Below are 22,194 nucleotides of genomic sequence, written 5' to 3'. Positions count from 1 at the left end.
CATGGAGTCCAGACTGCCAGCCTAGGGGATGTTACCACCCACAATGGGCCAGGCCCTCCCGCATCAGTCACTAAGAAAGTGCGCTAAAGCTGGATTTTATGGAGGCATTTTCTCAACTGAGGTTTCCTCCTTTCAGGTAACTCCAGCTTGTGTCAAGTTAACATGAAGCTGGCCAGCAGGCTAGGTGACTGCACAAGATTGGTTTTTGCCAATCCTTGCTTCTTGGAGCTCTTTACCACCACCTGCTATCTTCAGTCTTGCTTCTTCCCTCTGTGCCTTCACTGTGTGTCTTTTATTTCTCTGTCCAGGCTCTCCTCATTGTGATGAGATCTTCCCCTCTGTTGCCGTTCTCAGCAGGCTTATCTCTGATAACTCCTGTATGTGGATTTCATAGTCTGTGATTTGCTGAGAACATGTGCTAGATCTAAGAGTTTTCTGGAGGAGGCTTTGGGGTCTTTTAAGAACAGGGTCCTGTTGTCTTCAAGTAGATCCCTTGATTTCTTCCTTTCCTATTTGCACTGTCTCTGCTTCTTTCTTGTGTCTGGTCCTCTTCTCAGCAGATGCTTTCCCTGTAAGATCATTACACACTGGGGACAGGGTCTTCATGCAGGGTAAATGACTAACAATGGCACTCACATTTTTATGTATTATTTTATTGTCTTATAAATTATTGAAGACACTACAAAACACTTGTTTATGTGTGCAATAACTACTGATAGCAGGCTAGGTATTAAAACTGAGAGTTATATACACGACTCTCATATATATATGAAAACATTCTGCTTGCCGTCAGAGTCATTATCCTACATCACATAGTTTCTAGAACACTCTGCATATACTCCCAAGAGAACAAGATTAAAATCGTAAGCAATAACTTAATGTTATTAAGAACACAGTTTCCCTCGCATGGACATACTGAAGGAATCTCATATTTTCCCCCTGGAAGTCTCCAGACTGCACTGTGTGGGCTGCGGAAGCCTCTCCAAGTCTTACTTGGAAAAGAAAATTATATTTTCCCAGTAACAGTTTTTCTGACTCTTATCTATGAAGTGTGTAGATATCTATTTCCCCTACAGGTTGGCATAACTTTTTTTTTTTTATGTTTTGGTTGTATTAGCCATCATGCATCACCTGTCTCGGGAGCATTTTGTCTTGCACAACTGACATGCTGCACTCATTAGCCAGTAATTTCCCATTGCCTCTCCCTCCAGACCCGAAACTACCATTCTACTTTTTATTCCTTTTTTTTCTTTATTCTTCTTTCCTATATTACATACCAACTGCAGTTTCCTTTCCCTCTACACCTCCCAGTCACCCCTCCCTCCCCACACCTCCCCTCTCCACCAGATCCATTCCTTCTCCCTTCAGAAAACAGCAGGCCTCCTAGGGGTATCAAGCAGGCATGTCATAACAAGTTGCGATAAGGCCAGGCACATACTCTCATATCAAGGCGACTAGTAAGACGAAAAGCGTCCCAAAAGCAGGCGAAAGAGTCAGAGACAACCCGCACTCCCCTTGTCAGGAGTCCCACAAGAACACCAAGCTACACAACCATAACCTATACGCAGAGGACCCAGGTCAGACCCACACAGACTCCCTGATGGTCAAGTCAGTCTCTATGAGCCCCCATGAGGCCTGCTTGGTTGATTCTGTGGGTCATGTTCTTGTGGTGTCCTTGACCCTTCTGTCTCCTATAACCTTCTTCCCCTTCTTCTGTGGGACTCCCTGAGCTCCAGCTAATGTTTGGCTGTAGTCTCTGCATCTGCTCCTATCTTAACTATTTTTTTTTCATTTAATTTAGCCCGTTTTTAGTCAATAAATTTATGTAATACAACGACTCTTCTGAAAATAAATCCTTGAAACATTATTGGAAGCCACTGCAGAGATGGAATTCACACCACAAAATACATTTTAGAAGCGTAATAACATTAAGTGAGAAGGAGCTGTGTGTCTAATATGAAATTTAGTACTAATCATTCAATTCTAAGCTGGGTATGTGGTACAGGCCTGCAATTCCAGATAGTTAGATGCTAAGGCAGGAGGATCCCATTTTCAAGATCTGTCTGTGCTACAGAGCAAGTTCAAGGCCAGCCTGGGCAACTTAGCAAGGTTTTGTATAAAAACAAAACAAACACAAATGACAAAAGTCTGAGGTAGAGCCCAGTGGTAGAGTGACTGCCTAGCATTTAAGAGACCCTAGGTTCAATCCCTAGTGTTGCCAAAATAATGATGATGGTGATGATGATAATAATTTTGCACACACAAAGGTATAATTTAGGGCCATCATATTCCTTTATTATTAGTACCTGTGATCTTGCCTGGGTCTGATTAGGTATAGAGAACTTGTCCTCATATCTCATCACTCTATAGTAATAGTGGGTAGAACATTTTCACTCAATAGCCATAACTCTACCCTTCACTGGCTCCATGCCCTTACAACCCACTCTGTCATCAGTCTCTAGAGTCTATTCTGGTAGCCTGTGACTTGCTTCTGCCAATGTGGCACTATGGCAGGTTTGATGCAATGCAGGATAATCACCTGTACCGGGTCTTGCTTTCTTGATCCATTTGTCATTCTGAAAACAAACAGGAGTAAGGAAGCCTGAGCTAGCCTGTGAAAGAAGCAGTGGCCACAGGGAGGACAGAGGAGCTCCAGCTCCTAGCCAGATGTCAGCACACCTGCTAAGGAGGCCAGCCACCTTCCTGCTAATCTGGGATCTGAGACAGACCTCCAAGTAAACTCATTGCATCACAAGAACTGCCTAGCTCAAGCCGCGTACAGATTGGTGGGCTAAATGAATGCTTAGTTTTTTATGTTTAAATTGTGGGAAATTTTAGTATGAAGGCTAAAAGATGTGTTAGGGCCTAATTCTGCTGTGTCTCTGTCTGGTCCTCAAGTTCCCACTTCTGCCGTTCAGCTTTTGAGCATCAAAGTGAGCAAGGCCTTCATGAAGAGAAGCAGTGGCACTGACTCGAATACAGGCATGATGAAGCCTTCATACCCTCTCTCATTCATTCTTCTTAAACATCACCAGAATTCGCTGTCACCTCTGCCAACTATCATAATTACGGTTTCACAACAAATAGGGTCCTGTGACTGCTGCAAGGTTAGCGGTGCTCCTCGGCTGTCTGGTCACAGGAGGTAGGAATGTGCTTGCCTACCTGAGACTTGAAGTATGTTTCTTGTGGGGTGGCAAGCACATCCGCAGACGCGATGTCCAGGTGCATGAGGGTCTGGCGGAAGGACGGCCGGTTGCGAGGCTTACTCTGCCTAAGAGAAAGACAGCGCGGGCATCTCAGAGGTTGTGGTGGGGAGGTGGGGTGAGGGTGGGGATGCGGATTTATTCTGCTTTATAAAACACATTTTATTCCAAGAATTGCTATGGCTCAGGCAACTTAGATGTGCGGAAGTGCAAAGGGAAAATGCAGCTAGGAAATATTGATGACATGGAAAGTTAGGCCCGTGACCTGCTGGGAGCAGTGAAGTAATCCTAGCCATCATGTGTTAGGTCAGAGAACCATCTCTAGACATTGAACCAAACCCCATACTTATATTCGACCAGTCACACATAACTCTATGAGTAGGGGCTGGCTCTACTTCATAGGGAGACACACCCCCGATTTCATAAGTAACACAGAGTCAGAGCCAGGATTTGAAGCCAAGGTTCTAAAATTTCACAGCTCCTGTCATTCCACCACGATGTGGTTCCTTCCAAATAACCTGTAGAGAATCACACTGCTCGTTTAGAGAAAATTTAATAGCTTTTTAGGCAGAAAGTAAGAGAGAATAACAGAAGAAATGCATTTCTTACCATGTTTGTTTCATAAGGATTTTGAATCCGTCTGGGCAAGTGGAAGGAACTGGGAGATGCAAACTGTTGCTCCCAACACCCCAAATGATAGCCGAAGAGTCCACATCCTTGTAGGGGATCTCCCCTGTCAGCAGCTCCCAAAGCACCACTCCAAAAGACCTGCAGCAGGCCAGGACACAGAAGGCAGTTCAGAGGGATAGATTCACACATTAGCTCTTTTAAGGGCCAGATAGATGATGCATGCTTGCAATCTCAGTACTCAGAGACTGAAGTGGAAGGGTCATGAGTTCAAGGACAGCCTGGGTATAGCCTGGCTGTATGGTGGGACCTACATCATCAAGAACATGGAAATAAGCATGGAAATACTGTTTAATATATTTTACTCAAAAAAGTAGTTATGCAATGCATTTCATAGAGCCTTCTACACTAAACTGTCATTCAAAGTAACCTTCCGGTTTTCCAGAATATGTTCATGGAGATGCCTCAGAACTGATACTGGGTCAGACCTTAGATAACACAAAACCAGAACCAACCAGGAGTGAAAAGCATGAAGGAAAAGCATGGAGGGATAAATCAGGCGAAGGTGGGCGGGTTTTCCAAGATGGTCAGGGTGCGCTACTCACCATATGTCAACCTTTTCAGAGACAGGCTCGTTCCGGATCACCTCAGGTGCCATCCACGCAACTGTGCCAGCAAAGGACATCTTGGTGCTCTTATCACTGAGCTCCTTAGATGTACCAAAATCTGAAATTTTGACTGCATCTGTGTGAGTCACTAGAACACTTTAGGAAGAAATAAAGACAATGAACGGATCATTAATACTAATGAGAACTATGAGTATAAGCAGGACTGGCGCTTCAGCGACCGCCCTCCACCCTGCAGAGCTCAGCTGACAACTCCCACTGCCCTTGGGCATCACACAGAAACCTGCACCTGCCAGGCAGCTCAGCCTCCACCATTTGCAAATGGCAAACTGCATCACACCGAAGGGCTAAGAGGAGGGCTAAGTCTTCTCCATGCCAAGGATGAGTACTAGTAACAACGTTTGAGAGGGTTCCATACAAGACACGCCTCACATGAGGCGCTGATGATGGGTCCTGGAGCAAGCTGCTTTTGCCAGTCTTAAAGGTGTACACAAATCGGAATACTGATAAGCCCCCACTCCCACCCCACGCTGGCTCTACCTGAAGAAACTCATTCAACATGTTAGAATGTTAATGAGTTAGGGTCCTAGGCCCTAAACAATATAGGGATCTATTTCTTACAGCCACTGTGAACCTTGCATCTGCTTATTTCTTCTTGTGTTGTACTTTCAAAGTCCAAAGCCAAATATACAACCAGATAACTGCACAGAACCTGTGGCATAATCTTGTGAAGATATCTCCCCACCCCCCTCTCCATGACAGGGACTGAATCAAGTCCTCCACCACCAAGCGGTATTTCCAATCTGCCTCTGTCTCTCATTCAGCCATTTTATTATTTGTGTTATAAACATTTCTGAAAGTCACTTAAAATTTTTTTAAAGCATAGGAAAACTGAGCCAGACACTGGTGGCGCCTTTAATCCCAGCACTCGGGGAGGCAGAGGCAGGCGGATATTTGAGTTCAAGGCCAGCCAGGACCACAAAGAGAGCCCAGGACAGCCAAGGCTACCCAGAGAAACTCTGCCTTGAAAGATCAAAATAAAAAACAAAATGAAAACCAAAACAAACAAACAAACAAACAAAAAACCCCAAATCAAAACAAAATAAACTATAGGAAAACAACAAGCTGGGGTTTCAAGTGGGGGAAAATGACATTAACTATTTGATGTGATGAAAGATGAATATTTCAGGTAATAATGAAGTTTACTGAATAGCTGCACAATTCAAAAGCTACAGAAAGGGAAAACCTGAGTGAAGAGGCTGGACACATCCCCCATGATGAGTGATGAGTCTGACCTCAGTGCTATCATGTGTAAACAGTTGCCCACTATGGGGCTGAGAGCAGATGACCTCAGCGAGACTTGATAAAAAACTCCTGATTTTGAAATAAGGAAACAAAACAGGTGAACAATGAGCTGAGAACTCACTTTGGTGACTTGAGGTCACGATGTATAATTTTGTGGAGATGGAGGTAGTTCATCCCGCTGGCAATCCCCGTGGACCAGTCCACGAGCAGCCGAGGTGTGATCTTCCTGCCGGCTCTCAGGACCTCATACAGCTGTCCATGGGCGCAGTACTCCATGATGATACAGTAACACGGGGCCTGCGTGCACACACCCCTTTGAAGAAAACACGCGTAAGCACGTGAAGACAGACAAATATACATGTGTGCATATCTCTGTCTCAAGAGTGTTTAATAAGGCTAGGGCCAGGTGGAAGGAGAGGGGGACACCCCCTCTCAGCGGACTCGGGAGGGGGTAGGGAGGAGATGAGGGAGGGAGGGGAGGATGCGGAGGGAAAGAGGGAGAGGGCTACAGCTGGGATACAAGTGAATGTATAAAATTATTTAAAAATAAAAATAAAAAAAGTGTTTAATAAGGGCCCACTCCTTATCCAAAAGGTATAAAAATTCATATAGATAACAGTTCTTGTTTCTTAAATAAGTTCAGTATCTTTCTGGCCTACTAATTTCTCTGGTAAGCACACTGGCCACTTCTTCCTTATTCTTAAGTCTAGACAGCAAAAAGCTGTGCTAATTGCATGGTTTTATGTGACACCATGCCACTCTTAGATAAACACTACTCTCTTCTGAGGCCTGGACAGGCTGGATGCCCTGGTTTTTTTTTTTTTTTAATCATTAAAATAATTTAAAATATTTTTCTTTTAAACATAAACAGATTTTATTTGTAATGTACAGAGGGTTAAAATAAAGTATCTCTAGTTTTATGATTGCCTATTAAATTTTAAATTACTCAGATTTAAAATAATTAAACTGAGGACATAAATAAATAGAAAAGTAAGAAAATGGAGCTGGGCATGGTGGCACATGCCTTTTATCCCAGAAATCAGGGGAAGAAAAGGCAGGCAGATCTTCATGAGCTCAAGGTCAGCCTGGTCTACAAAACAAGCCCAGGATAGCCATGGCTAAACACAGAAACCCTGTCTTGAAAAAAAAAAAAATAAAGAAAGAAAGAAAAAAAGAAAATGGGACAAATTTCTATCTTTCATATAGTTCTGTGAAAAACATTTAGAATAAAGATGTTAGTTCCACTAAGTCCTGTATCTTCCATCAAACTTGATTATTCAACTCCAAAAGGATTTTTCCTCTCTAAGTAGCCATGAGTTTTTACAGGCCAGTTTTCTCTGCTCACACAGATTGCACACTCTGCAAGGGGAAAGGTCTTCAGGGTCTTTTCTATCAGGCTAGGGGGGTCTCACCCAGTCCTTGACAAGCTAAATTTCACTCCAGCTTTCACAGCTGATAGGCCCTCACAATTACATCAGGAGAGACATGGTAGGAAGAGAGGGCTACCAAGGAAGAAGCTATTGTTTTTCAAGCCCATTTCTGGGTTTTCTTTTATCTGCACAAAATCACCACAGGATAGACTTGACCTCTTTCATGTTTACAGGGAAGGCTCAGGTGACAGTGATTTATTTTACCATGACTAATCCATTCACTCTGTAAGTGACAATGCCTAGACTCTAAGCTAGCCTAGCTTCAAAGCCCAGGCCCTTGCTCTTCCCCTATTATACTCTGTGTTTTAAATTTCTGCAGAAGCACTCAGACTGGGGATTCCTATGTTAACACCATTGGTTCACCAAGCTGGAAATACTATTAACTTTACATAATACTTGTGTTTTCAAGATGGACCCTTTTGGTAACTGTGCTCAGACCCCCTCAGACTGTCCAGGGAAGTTACTAAGGCACTAGGGACCAGACAGACAGAGTCTTCAGCTGGTTTTCCATTTGTGCCCTGTCTCTCTGGCTGCTGGAAGTGGAGGAGGGATTGAAGGTGCAGCAGGAGGCACTGGCATGTCCCAGCAGCAGGCTGTGTGTCAGCCTTCACTTTGCCTGCCCTCAGGTGCTTAGCAATCTCAGCATCCACAGTCAGAAAAGCCATCCTAGAGCCGTGGAACTACATAATGAATCCTAAAATTCACTCCTGAGTATATTTTTATGCACACAGCCTAAACAAGCTCTAGAAAATAGTACTTTTTGTCCCAGAATGGAATGGTATCACACATTTCACTTTCTGCAAGAATGAAAATCCCACATCAGTTAGAACTAGGACAACAATTAGCTTCATAGCCTCTCTCACACAGTTCCAGCAGCCACCCCCTGCATCAGCCCCTTATCACCCAACACACCCTTTCTTGTTCTGTCCACAGATGATACTGGACCTGCATGTACATTTGCTCATATACATGGATATATGTTATGGGCTAGGGTCTGTATATGAGGGAGAACAATCTTTTTCTTTTTTTTCTTATCAAATGGCACAGAGATATCAACTACTCTTTTACCATTTTCTAGGATGCCTAGAATTCTTTATTTTTAATGGAAAAAATTTAAATGTATTTTTGAAAGCTCAGTGAAGTACAAGTGAACAACTACAAATAGTTATTTATCACTGCATAGAAACCACTCAAGGAATAATGTAATGCATGTAAGAATGCAAGGATAAAAACGGTTGCATGGATTCAGCATCTACTCAAGTATCACACACACAGAGATGGCCTAACAGGAACACTTGTGACATTTTCTTCTCACTTTGACAAATGAGAAGTCATCATCTACCTGCCTTCCACTGTGACAAGGCTTCTAGGCAGCTAGAAATAACAGCTTTGTCACCACTAATTGCTACCTTCTCTTCTCTTGGGATTGAATTTTATTAGAAATAGTCAAGTTGGGTTTTCCTAAAAGAAAAAAACATAAGAAAAATGACTATTGTATTCTTATCTTGTACTTTCTTTTTGTGTGTGGTTCTTACTAACTTCAAAGGAATCTACAAGCACAGGAAAATGCTAAAATCCAACCATGCCTTCCAGATAGTCTTGAATGTGATTCACTGACCAAAGCAACAGATGGCACAATGGCTAGATATCCTCAGTGTGAGGGGTATCGGCTCCCTATGTAGAGGGAGCGATGATTCCATGTGTTCAGCTTAAGGCTGCGCTGGGTCCCCGCACAGCTCCTCAGATACAAAAGTGCTGGAAGATGTGGCATGAGGGTGGGCAGTGCTGAGTGGGGAAAATGGTAGGAAGGAAAAAGACAATCACTGGGTCCCCTCAGGATACGTTTCTACCATTTGTTCCCCAGGCATACTCCTGGGAAATTCTTACCAATCATGCATAGCTTACTGCACAAAGCCCAAAGGCACGCTACAGTTGGTCCTAGTGATCTGAGTTTCAAGGCTCTTGGCCCATTCTTCCATGAAGGAAGAGCAGTGTACAGAAAGCATGATCATTTCAGTGAAGGAAAATGGAAGAGAGAAGATGGTCTCTGTCTGCTGAAAATAATCCTCCTGTTAACTCAGAATTTATTGGCTCTGAAAAAAATATGGTTATCATCTAGCATTTCATTTTTATCAGGGCAAACGATGGTAGAATTATGATAGGGACTGTCCTCTGCACAAAGTCACCTCCCTCAGCCTCAGTACCTCAGCTGGTACATCTCCTCTTCCCACATCCTTCCCTTGCTGTAAAGGCTCTCATAAAGGAACCAAAACCACATCCCATGAAGCTGGATTCAAGGATCAACTCTACTGCTGCCTTCAGGGATATGAGTCCAATTTAGATATGAGCCAACCAGTCACATGATATCTTTACGTCATGACAGTAGTTTTACAGAGGAAAAGCCTTTGGAGCTTCTGGGGAAAGTTGCTCCTGAGGTAAGGAGGGAGAATGTAAGTTTTTCCATGTTTGCTAAAGCCTCCTTGTTAGACCATACTATCTCTCAGGAGTTGTCATTTCCCGTCTTTTGTTCCACTTGGGTCACAGTTCCTGCCCTTCATTCTTCCTCTTCTAAGGCCAACTCCTTTTATTTGTCCAGGCTTGTGGGATGACAGCACAAAGACCCACAAGGGAGGGAGCCCAGGGAGGCTGAGGCAGAGGTGAACACAGCTGAGCGAGGCAGTGTGTTGGTGGTGCAGTGGTGAGTCACCTTCCAACTTCAGTGACTCCCACACATTTACCTTTGGCCTCGTCAACTAGGACCCTTCTCGAACTGTGGATTGTAACCACGTGTGGGGTCACACACCTAACTGTAGGGGTCAGGAAACATTCAGCAATGGTAACAGGCTTCTGAATCTGTTGCTTATTAGTAAAATTAATCAAAAATCAAACGCACAATGACTCTGCACATCACAGCTTCACGGCAGCCCTGGTCAGCCACATGGCACCAACAAACACTGTAAAACCATAGCTCCGACTAGAGGCTGCATGCTACAGAATGCAGTTTGTAACTGTACAGATTTCTGTACCTACAGAAAGATAATAATTTAATTTGGAAAATGAAAACTTTTAGCATTTTCTTATCATCCTTCTTCAGCATGTAAGTGCAAATTAGCCTACCTTTGGATTGTACTGTGTCAAAATGCTTGATTATCATTTACTTGCTGTGTGTATGTATGTGCATGCCTGTGCATGTATGCATATGTGTGTGTGCAGGTGTGTAAGTGTGCTGGTTTATAGAGGGGGGCCAGAGGTTGATATTAAGGTGCCCTGCCCTTCTTGATTACCTCATCATATTTCTTGGGACAATGAACCTGGACCAGACAGTCTGTGACCACAAAGAATACGTCTTTGCTCTTCTAGCCCTGGGCTTTCCGGCAAACACCCTCACATCTAGATTTTAGGGAGCTAGGTCCTCAATTCAGCTCATGTAGCAAGCTCTTGCTTTACTCACTGGCCATCTCCCCAAAATACTTGATTCTAAAATAACTGTTTGGGTTGCTGACTTGAGATTCATAAAAAGTTATTAAATTAGTTTTACCTTGTGATTAGGACAAAAATTTGCAGTGATTTCAGACAGCCCTGATCAGACCTCTGCCATTTTGTACTATGTATTTGTGTGAGTGGTGTCCTTAGCACGGACAGCTATGAAATCAAAGTATCAGGCAACTCTGAAAAACATTGGAGATTTCTGTATTCTACAGCATTAAACATTCAGCCAAGATTCTTTCTTGATTCTTTCTGCAAAAACAAACCGGCGCACCCACCTGTTAGCATGCGAAGTTCCTTGGTGTTTAATAAGGGATCAGATTATAGGCACCCTGGAGAACTGTTAAAACTAATTTCTCTGACTCAATATTAGTAAATGCTTGCTTATATGGGCAAGAAAGGGCTGCGAACAGAAAGAGTTTAAGAAACTCTGGATTCGTGCACATACTTGAACTCAACTGCTTTGTGAAATCAACGCAACACCACGACTCTGTAACTGGATTTAGAAAGCCATTTTGGCATTTCTAGGAAAGGGATAAAGGAGAGCCTATGGCTATAGTATTGAGGCACCTATCTTTATAAACTTACTACTTAAGAAGGATGTTAATAGGAACCAGTAAACACATGTCACACAGGGAAGACTGGTTACATCACGTCAGATGCCAGAATTGTCTTAACTGCACCTCAGGATGTTGTTTTGAATTACTGAGAGGAGAGCTTTGCCATCATATTGATGAGGCTGATCTACAATGTCTGATAGGGCTTTCCCTTCTTCACTCTCTGGCCTGTAGGCATCCTGTGCAAGCAGCACATGCCCTTGCAAGATGAACTCCTAGAGTAAAAAAAGCTTGAGGGCATGACTCAGGCTTACCAGTCCTTTAGCACCCTAGTACTGTGCTGAGCCTATCAAGGCTTTGTGAAATATCTTCCAAAGCAGGAACGTATGTATACATGATGGAGGAGCAAGTAGCTCTATTTCTCTAAGTCCCCAAATAAAATCATCAACTAACTAACTGACTAACTAAGCAAACAGCCGAGCAAAGCAAGTGTCAACCTGCTTGAAGGCAATGTGTCCATGATAGAGGAAGAAAATAGCTCTATTTCTCTAAAACCAGCCCCCCCCTAAAAAAAAAAAAAACCCATCAACTACCTACCTACCTACCTACCTAACCAACCTACCAACCAATCAACCAAGTCAGCAAACAGCCCAGCAAAGCAAGTGCCGACCTACTTGAAGGCGATGATGTTAGGGTGCTTCAGTTTCCTCAGATGCTTGATGTCCGTCTCATTTTGTTCTCGCACCTTCTTGATGGCCACCTCCTCTGCTCGGAATTTGCCCAGGAAGACAGCTCCTTGGGCTCCACTACCCAGCCACTGCAGCTCTGATATCTCCTCAAATGGCACTTCCCAAGTATCTAGGCACACAAGGAGAAATAGCTCTGAGTTCTTGGCTGGGAAGCTACCCTGGTCTTAAAAAGCAAATGAGATCCCTGATGACTGCATCCATTGGAGAATAGGGAGAGTCATTCAGTATCCAGGAGAGAGAGGCACCCCTCTTTCAACTCTCTCTCAAGCCTTAATAAAGTTCTCATGACACTGGCTAGAGCTTGACCATGATATAACCGAGAGTGCTCCCGACGACTGCGCCATCGCTCCAGTCCTCATACTAGAACTGTATGGAATAGAAAAATAATTACAGTGGATCTGAGCAGCAGCTAAGGCTCTGTCCTATTGAAAATGAACAGATGGCATGTAACAGTCACCCTCTCAGGAATATACACTACTCACAAATGTGAAATTGCCGAAGGAGCAAAAGACACCATGTGAGATTTGGGGGGACTGCAAATTATAGGATAGACTATTTAAATATGTTTAAGGGATTTTTGTTTTTTTTTCCAGTGGCTCTTTTATTATTATTATTTACAATTTATTCACTTTGTATCCCAGTTGTAGCTCCCTCCCTCATCTCCTCCCTCTTCCTTTCCTTTCCTATCCCTCTTCCCTAGTCCACTGATAGAGAAAGTCCTCCTCCCCTACTGCCTGACCTTAGCCTAGATCTATCAGGACTGCTGGATCCTCTTCCTCTTTGAGCTGGCTAGGTCACCCCACCAGGGAAAAGTGATCAAGGAGCAGTCAACCGAGTTCATGTCAGAGGCTGTCTCTTCTCCCCTTACTAGGGAACTCATAGGGGGACTGAGGTATCTATGTGCAACATCTGAGCATCAGGTCTAGGTCCTCTCTATGTGTGGTCTTTGCTTGGTGCATCAGATTCTGCAGTCCCCCTTTGGCCCTGCAGGGTTTTTGTTTGTTTGTTTATTTTTGGCTTTGTTGGTCTCCTGTGTAGTTCCTGTCCCATCTGGTTTCTTCATCCAAAAGCCTCCTTGCGCTCTGTCCAAAGTTTGGCTGAGTCTCTGCATTTGCTTTGTGGGCTCTAGTCCTGTTCCCTCTCTTTTACCACTTCCAGTGTTTATCCTGTTTTCCCTTCTGAACGAGAATTCCATTTGCTTGGAAAACTTTTTTCCAACCATTTACTCTGATGTAGTGTCTATCCTTGTTGCAGAGGTGTGTTTCTTGAATGCAGCAGAACATTGCAAATGATACCACGTGAGATTTGGGAGGACTGAAAATTATAGGCTAGACTATTTAGATATGTTTAAGGGATTTTAAAAAATTCAGTTATTATACTGTATGTGTTTATTATTATACTGTGTGTTTATTAATAACTAATAAAATTTAGCTATTATACTGATTTTTGAAGATGGCTCTGTGGTAAAGACAATTGCCATCAATCCTATGGATGTAAATGTGATTCCTGAGTCCCACTAAGGTAGAATGAGAAAACAACAAGTTGTCTTCTGACATCCATACACATGCTGTGGCATGCATGTTCAAACATGTAAATGCATGGGCACACACACAAAATAAATAAATAAATGAAAAAATTTACTCTTTATAGTCATGTCAAGTTTATTTTGGTATAAGGTATGAAGTTGATGTAAATTAATTTTTACTTATATAAATATTTAGTGATTTATTAAATAATCCTTTCTTTTCAGACTGCTTTATGATGCTTATACTATAATTACTATATTTTCAGAAACAATGGCAATTAATTCATAGTTTTATAAAGTAGAAAATGAATTACTAAACTGCAAATAACATGCATTTGGCATTCAAATTCCAACTGTTCACAGTATCATGATAATACAATTCTCCAGTAATGAGAGCTGATCCTGTAGCCATTTAGCTATGGTCAGCGAAGCCCCAGCCAGCCACAGAGATAAAGGGTCCGCATGGGCAGCTGGAGAGACAGGGCAAGAGACAGGCACTCAGCCACACTCCTAACGACCTGTTACTTGATTTGATAACCAGAAGCAAAATGGGACTCATTAGTCTTGTTTGTTTAATCTCACAGGTTAATTACCAGTAATTAGGGAAGGGCCCTAACTGTCAATACTGGTTATTAACCTATGAGAAGGAAAGAGCAAAGAAAAAGCAGGACAAAGTAGAAGGAAAAGAGAGTCATAAAGACACAGAATTGAGCTGGTAGATAACTGACAAGCAAAGTAGCTAACCTGGTCCCAGCTGCCCACTACTGCACCTGCACCCTGGCGCTTCCCCAGCTGCTGTACACCTGCACCCTGGTGCTTCCCAAGCTGCTGTACACCTGCACCCTGGCGCTTCCCCAGCTGCTGCTGCTGTGCACCTGCACACTGCTGCTTCCCCAGCTGCTGTACACCTGCACACTGGTGCTTCCCCAGCTGCTGTACACCTGCACACTGGTGCTTCCCCAGCTGCTGTACACCTGCACACTGGTGCTTCCCCAGCTGCTGTACACCTGCACACTGGTGCTTCCCCAGCTGCTGTACACCTGCACACTGGTGCTTCCCCAGCTGCTGTACACCTGCACACTGGTGCTTCCCCAGCTGCTGTACACCTGCACACTGGTGCTTCCCCAGCTGCTGTACACCTGCACACTGGTGCTTCCCCAGCTGCTGTACACCTGCACACTGGTGCTTCCCCAGCTGCTGTACACCTGCACACTGGTGCTTCCCCAGCTGCTGTACACCTGCACACTGGTGCTTCCCCAGCTGCTGTACACCTGCACACTGGTGCTTCCCCAGCTGCTGTACACCTGCACACTGGTGCTTCCCCAGCTGCTGTACACCTGCACACTGGTGCTGCCCCAGCTGCTGTACACCTGCACACTGGCGCTTCCCCAGCTGCTGTACACCTGCACCCTGGTGCTTCCCCAGCTGCTGTACACCTGCACACTGGTGCTTCCCCAGCTGCCCACTACTGCACCTGCACACTGCACTTTCCCAGCTGCTGTACACCTGCACACTGGTGCTTCCCCAGCTGCTGCTGCTGTACACCTGCACACTGGTGCTTCCCCAGCTGCTGCTGCTGTACACCTGCACACTGGTGCTTCCCCAGCTGCTGTACACCTGCACACTGGTGCTTCCTCAGCTGCTGTACACCTGCACCCTGGCACTTCCCCAGCTGCTGCTGCTGTAAATCTGCACACTGGCACTTCCCCAGAACTTTGTCTTTCTTTGTTTAACCGCCACGACTACTATCTGTTGTCCAATATCGCCATGATCCACAGACTGAGGAAAACCCTCACGGTCACCTGCTTTAAGGCATGCACTCAGATATGGCCACAGCAGTATTTGCTGTACCGGAAGCTATTTGGCAGTAAAAGATTTCAGTAACGTGCTACCTTAGCACCACTATTAAAACATAACAACATACTAAAAGATGCAGACATGATACTTCAAAAACTTAGTGATACTCGTGATCAATGCCAAATGCAGGAGCACATCTGATATCCTCTGGCGGCCTGTGATGCAGGATTAAAAATTAGTGTCCTGATCCTGGAGTGCACGAGGACAGTATGATGTTCAGTTCTGAATGGCAAGCCACTTTTGGGGGCCATAGCAGCAGAAGCCCTCATAGGATATACTGTAATCCTAACAGACTGGGCGTGTGTCTTAATTATTTCCAAAGTGAACCTTTCTGAAAGTCACGTGGTCAACTGGAAGATAAATGAAACATAAATTTATAGAGCAATAAAAGTCAAACAATTAAAGTACTTTTTTAGCAAGCATGGATGATAATTTGACTCTGAGTCTAAAGCTCAGTGATGAACGTGGATACAGAGATCTCCAAGTTAGGGTGTAAATTAGTACAAGACTGAACAAGCAGAGGCTGTAAGAACCAAACTTAGCTTACTAAGGAAGCGCATTGTTTGGTCCGGTGAGAAGCAGAACAAAGCACTTCTAAAACAAATCAAGGGTAGGCATGGCCACACACACCTGCAATCCCAGCACTCTGGAGGCTGAGGCAGATGGATGCTGAGAGTTAGAGGGCAGCCCGGGCTACACAGTGAGTCCAAGAACAGCCAGGCCTACAAATCAAAACCTTGTCCCAAAAAACAAAACAAAAATTACAAGTGAAAAAAAATAAACAAAGGGTTAGGCTGTTGCTCAGAAGTAGAGCTGTGTGGAGCAAGGAACCCCCACCCCACCCCAAAATTGTCCTCTGACCGCCACATGCTTGTCCCCCAGGTACATACACTCATACACTCACACAAAAGAAAGAAATAAAAATGTAATAAAATAACAGACCACACTCATTGTAATGTAGTTTATAATCACTAAAAGTACAAACAAGTGCCAAACCAAAGGGATTACTTAAATATTTCAGCACATTGAAATAATTATATATTACATAGCTATAAAAAATTATGCTTGCTGAAGGTGTCTGGGTATATCTCAGTGCTAGAGCCTTCGTCTAGCATATGCAGGGAACTGAGTTCAATCCCCAGCACTGTCCCAAATCATAAAACAAGTAAAAGATGCTCAAGAGTCACATTTCAGAAGTGGAAAAATCTTCACAATATGAAGCAAACATACACCTTTCTTTTTCAGTGCTGGAAGCTCCCAAGGCCTCAGGCATGCCATCTGGGGGCTCTAGGACCAAGCTTAATCCCCAGGCCTTTACATTTTCCTCAGATAGGTTCTTATTCAGTTGTTTAGGCTAACCTTAAATCATTATGTTAGCCCAGGAAGACTCCGAATTGTGATCAGCCTCAGGCTCTCAACTAGCTGGAACTGTTGGCATGAGCCACCAACATGCTTAACAAACAAAAACCCTTCGGTAGCAGGTGCAGCTGAGAGAGGAGTGGGAACCAGCTGCCCAGCACCTGGTCCCACAGCGTGGATTCTGGGCCCACTGTGGACATCATGCTGCGGAGCAGAGACATTTATTTCTATAGTTTTTGACACAGTGTCTCATTACATAGTCCAGCTAATCTAGACCTGACTATGTAGACCAAAGCAGTCTTAAGTTCATGATTCACCGTCATCAGCCTCCTGAATACGAAGATTAAGCACTTTGCCCAGCCCTATATATTCCTAAAATATGAATGGTTATTATTCCTAAGATAAGAATGATAGATTATTTTAAATTTTGGTGAAGAAATTGAGTCATTTTCTTTTATTTTAATAATATTATTTATTATAATTTATTTGCTTTATATCCTGGCTGTAGCTCCCTCCCTCATCTCCTCCTGGCCCCCCCTTCCCCTTTCTTCCTCCCTATGTCCCTCCCCTAATCCACTGAGAAGGGAAGTCCTCCTCTCCTACTATCTGACCCTAGCCTATCAGGTCTCATCGGGACTGTCTGAATCCTCTTTCTCTGTGGCCTAGTAAGGCCACCTCACCAGGGGAAGGTAATCAAAGAGCAGGCAACCAAGTTCATGCCAGAGACTGCCCCTGCTCCCCTTACAAGAGAACCCCCATGGACTGACCTGCCCATGAACTACATCTGACAGGGGGTCTAGGTCCTCTCCAAGCAATGGTTCTTGGATGATTCATCAGTCTCTGTAGGGCCTCCTGGGCCCAGATTTTTTTGGCTCTGTTGGTCTCCTGGATGCTGAGACTCAGCCAAACTTTGGGCAAAGTGCACGGAATCTTATAGAGAGCAAACTACTTACAATATCAAGAACATGTGTCTTATATTTCAAGTTGGAATATATGGATATATGTTATACAATAATGGGTATTTAAGACTGTTTTAAAATGATAAATTATATGCTTTGCAAACTTGGCTAGAGTGCTCTGTCCTCAGACTGTGAGGCTACTGTGCCCGTACTTCAAGAAAAGAATTTATTTACATTTTTACAGTCTGACGCAGTGCTGGAATCTTCAGGGATAATGTGGTGTCAGTTTGAGTTTGAACTAGTCTAGGAGCCATCGGGCTCGTTTAGAGCTGATTTTTGTTCTTCAGATCAAAGTTTCATTATGCTGCTTAGGACTGGCTTAACTTAGCTAAAGTAATCCTCCTGCCTCAGCCTCTGAACAGTTGAGACTATAAGCACATGCTACTATGCCTAACTTTGGCCATCAGACTTTTTGAACCTATAAATTATTAGTAAAAAAACCTAAACATACCCATGATGTCAATTATTCATAATATCTATACAATTATAGATATTATATATACCTATAATATATAATATACTACATATTATGTATCTATACAATTCTACCAAATATTAGTCCTCTTCAAAGATATGTGAAAAATAGAAATCTTTTTTTAAATTTATTTATTTTTATTTTTATGTACATTGGTGTTTTGACTGTGGATGTCTGTGTGAGGATGTTCCTGGAACAGGATTTACAAACAGTTGTGAGCTGCCATTTGGGTATTTGAACCTGGGTCCTCTAGAAGAGCAGCCAGTGCTCCTAACCACTGAGTCATCTCTCCAGGCACTAAAAATAGAAATCTTAAATGAGATAAAATAAATGGGAGCTCCGATGCTTCCTTTTTCTTTTTAATGACCTCATGTGTGTACTCTACTCTATACGCCCTTAGGCTGGTTGACCACAAAGTCTATTTAGCTTGAGGTAAAAACAGACCCCTAGGTATGAACTTGTTCCATTTGGAAAGACTGTAGGAAACGGAAACGGGGTGGTCATGTGCCCTCACTGTTGGCCCACTCTTAAAGATGGCCCAGTTCTAGACCAGCAGGCGGTGGAGGAGGTGTGGTCTGAGGAGCCCCTTCCCCGCCCTGGAGCGCCAGCTTACCTTGCTGCTGCAGCTTGTAATCAGTGGAGTAGGCCTTCCCAATGATGTTCCACACAGGCCTGAGGCATCCAAACAGCCCTTCCAGAAACCCTCCGCTGCCGCTGCCTGACCTGCTGAACTGAATCTTGATGTCTTCAGGCCCGTTCGTGCTCTCTCCATCCACAGTGGTGCTGTTCCCCGGCGACACAGTCATCTCTGATTCATCCTGTTCCCTTAGCTGAAGAACACTGTTCTCAAACTGGCTCCTGGAATCCTCGCTCACGCTGGTCAGCACTGCTGTGGAGACAGGGCTCCCAGTGAGCTCCATCAGCTCTGATTGCACAGCCCCCCTGTCCTGCGGGTCCTCGGGGGGCTTGGGGGAAGGGTGGTTCCCCATGGCTGCAAGCTCATTTCGTCCCCCAGAGGTTTTGTTCTCAGCCAAGGGCAAGTGCGGTGAAGAGGAGCAGCTCAGGTGCTCCTGAGGGTTGGCCATTGTGCCATGAGGGTGACTCAGGTCCTGAGAAAACACTCAGAGGATTATAGCAATGGAGGCTTGATGCAAGAGAGGACTCTAAAACCTGGAGAAAAAAAAAAAGAGGACATGAGGCCACTTTTTCCTTAGTATCCACAATGTTCTACTTCTGTTTACACAACCAAAACACTGAAACAGGGCAGGAGAGATGCCCAGTGGCTAAGAGTGTTTCCTGATCTTTCAGAGGGCCTGAGTTTGGTTCTCAGCATCCACATGGCAGCTCACAACCCCAGTAACTCCAGTTCCAGGGGATCCAATACTTATTTCTGACTTCAATGGACTCCTGAATGCACATGGTACACATTCATTCACTTAGTCAAACACATACGGACATATAAATAAACAAATAAATGTTGCTTTAAAAACTACTGAAACAATGAAGAGGTTGGGCAGGCTTATTACACATATTGGAATACAGTGCAGCAGTGAAAAATAATGTATTTACTATCATGAGAAACTTCACGACTTGTTAATATAATGAACCATTAGGATAATATATTTGACACAAGCCTGAAAAATTATTTAGAGGACACATAGGCACATATTCAAGAAAAGAGCCTGGAAGGACCCATAAAGAATATGAACAACAGTTTATTTGAGGTGGTTAGACTTAAAGGTCAAGCAGCTGTGATTTTTCACAGTATTCCAGCATGCTTTATTACTATTGCCATCTTGTTTGGAGGCAGGTTATTATATGGTCCTCTTGCTTCCACCTTCCTCTATTATCATTTTATTCAGAAAGAAAAATACTTATTATAATTTATTTGCTTTATATCTGGCTGTAGCTCCCTCCCTCATCTCCTCCTGGCCCCCCCTTCCCCTTTCTTCCTCCCCATGTCCCTCCCCTAGTCCACTGATGACTCTTCTTATCACAAGGGTAAACCAGGTAGTTCTGATACATACATACATACATGCATATATGTATATATATATATGTTTATATATATAAAACATATAGGCTATTTTGTATATAACCCATCTTTTTCTCTTTTTTCGGGTGTCTTATGCTGGCATTGCTTCTCCTTCTGCAGCACTCAGTTTATACAGACAGAAGTCATAGTTACACAGCAAGATCAATTCCCCAGTTTTTGTCATATTACACTCAATCTATGGCAACACAACTAAGCCCCAGCTTTTTAATTATTCTTTGCTTCTGATCTACCCATTAGAAACGCTGGAAGAGGATTGAACCTCTGAAAACAAAGATTTGCTTTAGATTAGTCAGATTGACAAAAATCAATCTCAAATTTGTTGAAGGTAGGGTAAGACTCTTAAAGCAGGAAACAGATGAAAAACTGAAGAATGAGATATTAAACTGAAAAGCTTTTATTTAGCAAAAGAAACGATCTAACATCATGAAAAGACAGCCCACAGAATGAGAGAAAATATTCCTGAACTATACATCTGATAAGAGATAATGTCTAGAATATATAAAGAACTCAACTTGATAGAATTAAAAATAGTCTGATTTAACATGGCAATAGGCTTAGGCAGACAGAGTCAGCCCAGTCAAGACCCCGAGGAGAATACGCTCAGCATCAGACTTCCAGGTTTGTGTAAGCCAGAAGCACAAGGAGGCAGCAAGCGTGGGCAAGGCTGACTGTACTGGCAGATTGTGAATTAGTATAGTCACTGGAAAACAGTATGGTACCATGTGACCCAGCAATGTGCTCCATCTAAAGAACATGAAATCAGCCAGTCAGAGAGGCATCTGCATTCTCACACTTACTGCAACATTAGTCAAAACAAGTGGAGACCTGGGTATCCACCAATGGGAGGGCGGAGAGATAAAATGTGGCAGATAGAGAAACACTGCACATTATGTGTACAACTGCAACGTCACTCAGCCAGAAAGAATGATATCCTATCATCTGTGACAAAGTGGATGGAACCAAGACACTGTGTGAGGAAATAAACTTTGCAGTAAGAGCTCCCCACAGGAAGTGACGCCAGGATCCATGGTGACTCATAAGCAAGTCAGTCAGTGTAGTCCATGAGCAAGAGAGAAGTGATTTAATAAATTTCCTACAAAATCAGTAAAGACAGAGAGGCAGGGGGAGAGAGAGAAAAGAGAGAGGCACAGAGGTGACCCCAATTGGATGAGCAACACACGATTGCCTCTCCTGTTGGACTACTCACCAATTTGGCCTGCAGTGTTGTCGAAGAACCCCCAGTAACGGACAGAGGAGATGGTTTAGCAAGCAAAGACTCCTGCCACCAAGCCTAACAATGGCCTGAGTTCCATTTTAGGAGCCACGTTATAGAATGAGAAAGTCAGCTTCCCCAAGTTTTCCTATGACCTTCACACGTGTTTTAGGGTGCATGAGCCCATGTATAAACACGGACACACTTAAACAAATCAACACAATCAAAAAGAAGATAAATAACACAATAAAAAAATTAATCCAGTCTTTATTCAGTTACTGATAAAAGTGCCATAAAATGCCACTAATCTAGGTGGGAGTGTGTATATCCCTCCTTTGGCAAGAGCCACTCGGGAGTTAATGTTACTTTCTTTTCTTTAATTGAAAATAGATTTTTTTTCCATACAATATATTCTAATTTTGATTTCTCCTCACCCTACTCCTCCCAGACTCCCACCTCCCCTCCCATCTAGATTTATACCCTTTCTGTCTCTTGTTAGAAAATAAACAGGCATCTAAGAGATAATAAGAAAATAAAATATAATACAATAAGATAAACAAGAAACAAACAAATCTGAATATGACAGAAACAAACAATAACCTCACTTTCCTTAACAAATTCCTTTCATTTCCCTCACTGCTTTCCTTCAAGTCTTTATTGCTCATTAATATGAGACAATGTGAACGTGAGAGCCAGTGGCTGGGGTTGGGGAGACTCTGGCTGAAGCAGGAGAATTTATGGGGACTCTACAGTGAACAGGTGCTTCC

General features: G+C 43.4%; 1 protein-coding gene across 7 annotated transcripts in view; it reads right to left on the bottom strand.

Annotated features, from left to right (window-relative positions):
- The window catches only part of Map3k13 (mitogen-activated protein kinase kinase kinase 13), a 147,659-nt gene that overhangs the window by 28,922 nt on the left and 96,543 nt on the right, over positions 1–22,194 (bottom strand). For all 7 annotated transcript variants that reach the window (XM_060370131.1, XM_060370128.1, XM_060370130.1 and 4 more), the window contains 6 exons: positions 18,772–19,328; positions 11,909–12,092; positions 5,883–6,074; positions 4,436–4,594; positions 3,813–3,971; positions 3,163–3,271 (listed from right to left, as the gene is read on the bottom strand). In XM_060370131.1, coding sequence (XP_060226114.1) covers positions 3,163–3,271; positions 3,813–3,971; positions 4,436–4,594; positions 5,883–6,074; positions 11,909–12,092; positions 18,772–19,243 — 1,275 coding nt within the window. In that variant the 5' untranslated portion in view covers positions 19,244–19,328. The remainder of the gene's footprint in view (positions 1–3,162; positions 3,272–3,812; positions 3,972–4,435; positions 4,595–5,882; positions 6,075–11,908; positions 12,093–18,771; positions 19,329–22,194) is intronic.

This window comes from Meriones unguiculatus, chromosome 17 (genome assembly GCF_030254825.1).
Source record: "Meriones unguiculatus strain TT.TT164.6M chromosome 17, Bangor_MerUng_6.1, whole genome shotgun sequence".
NCBI lineage: Eukaryota > Metazoa > Chordata > Mammalia > Rodentia > Muridae > Meriones > Meriones unguiculatus.
This window is presented reverse-complemented; position numbering and strand designations above follow the sequence as displayed.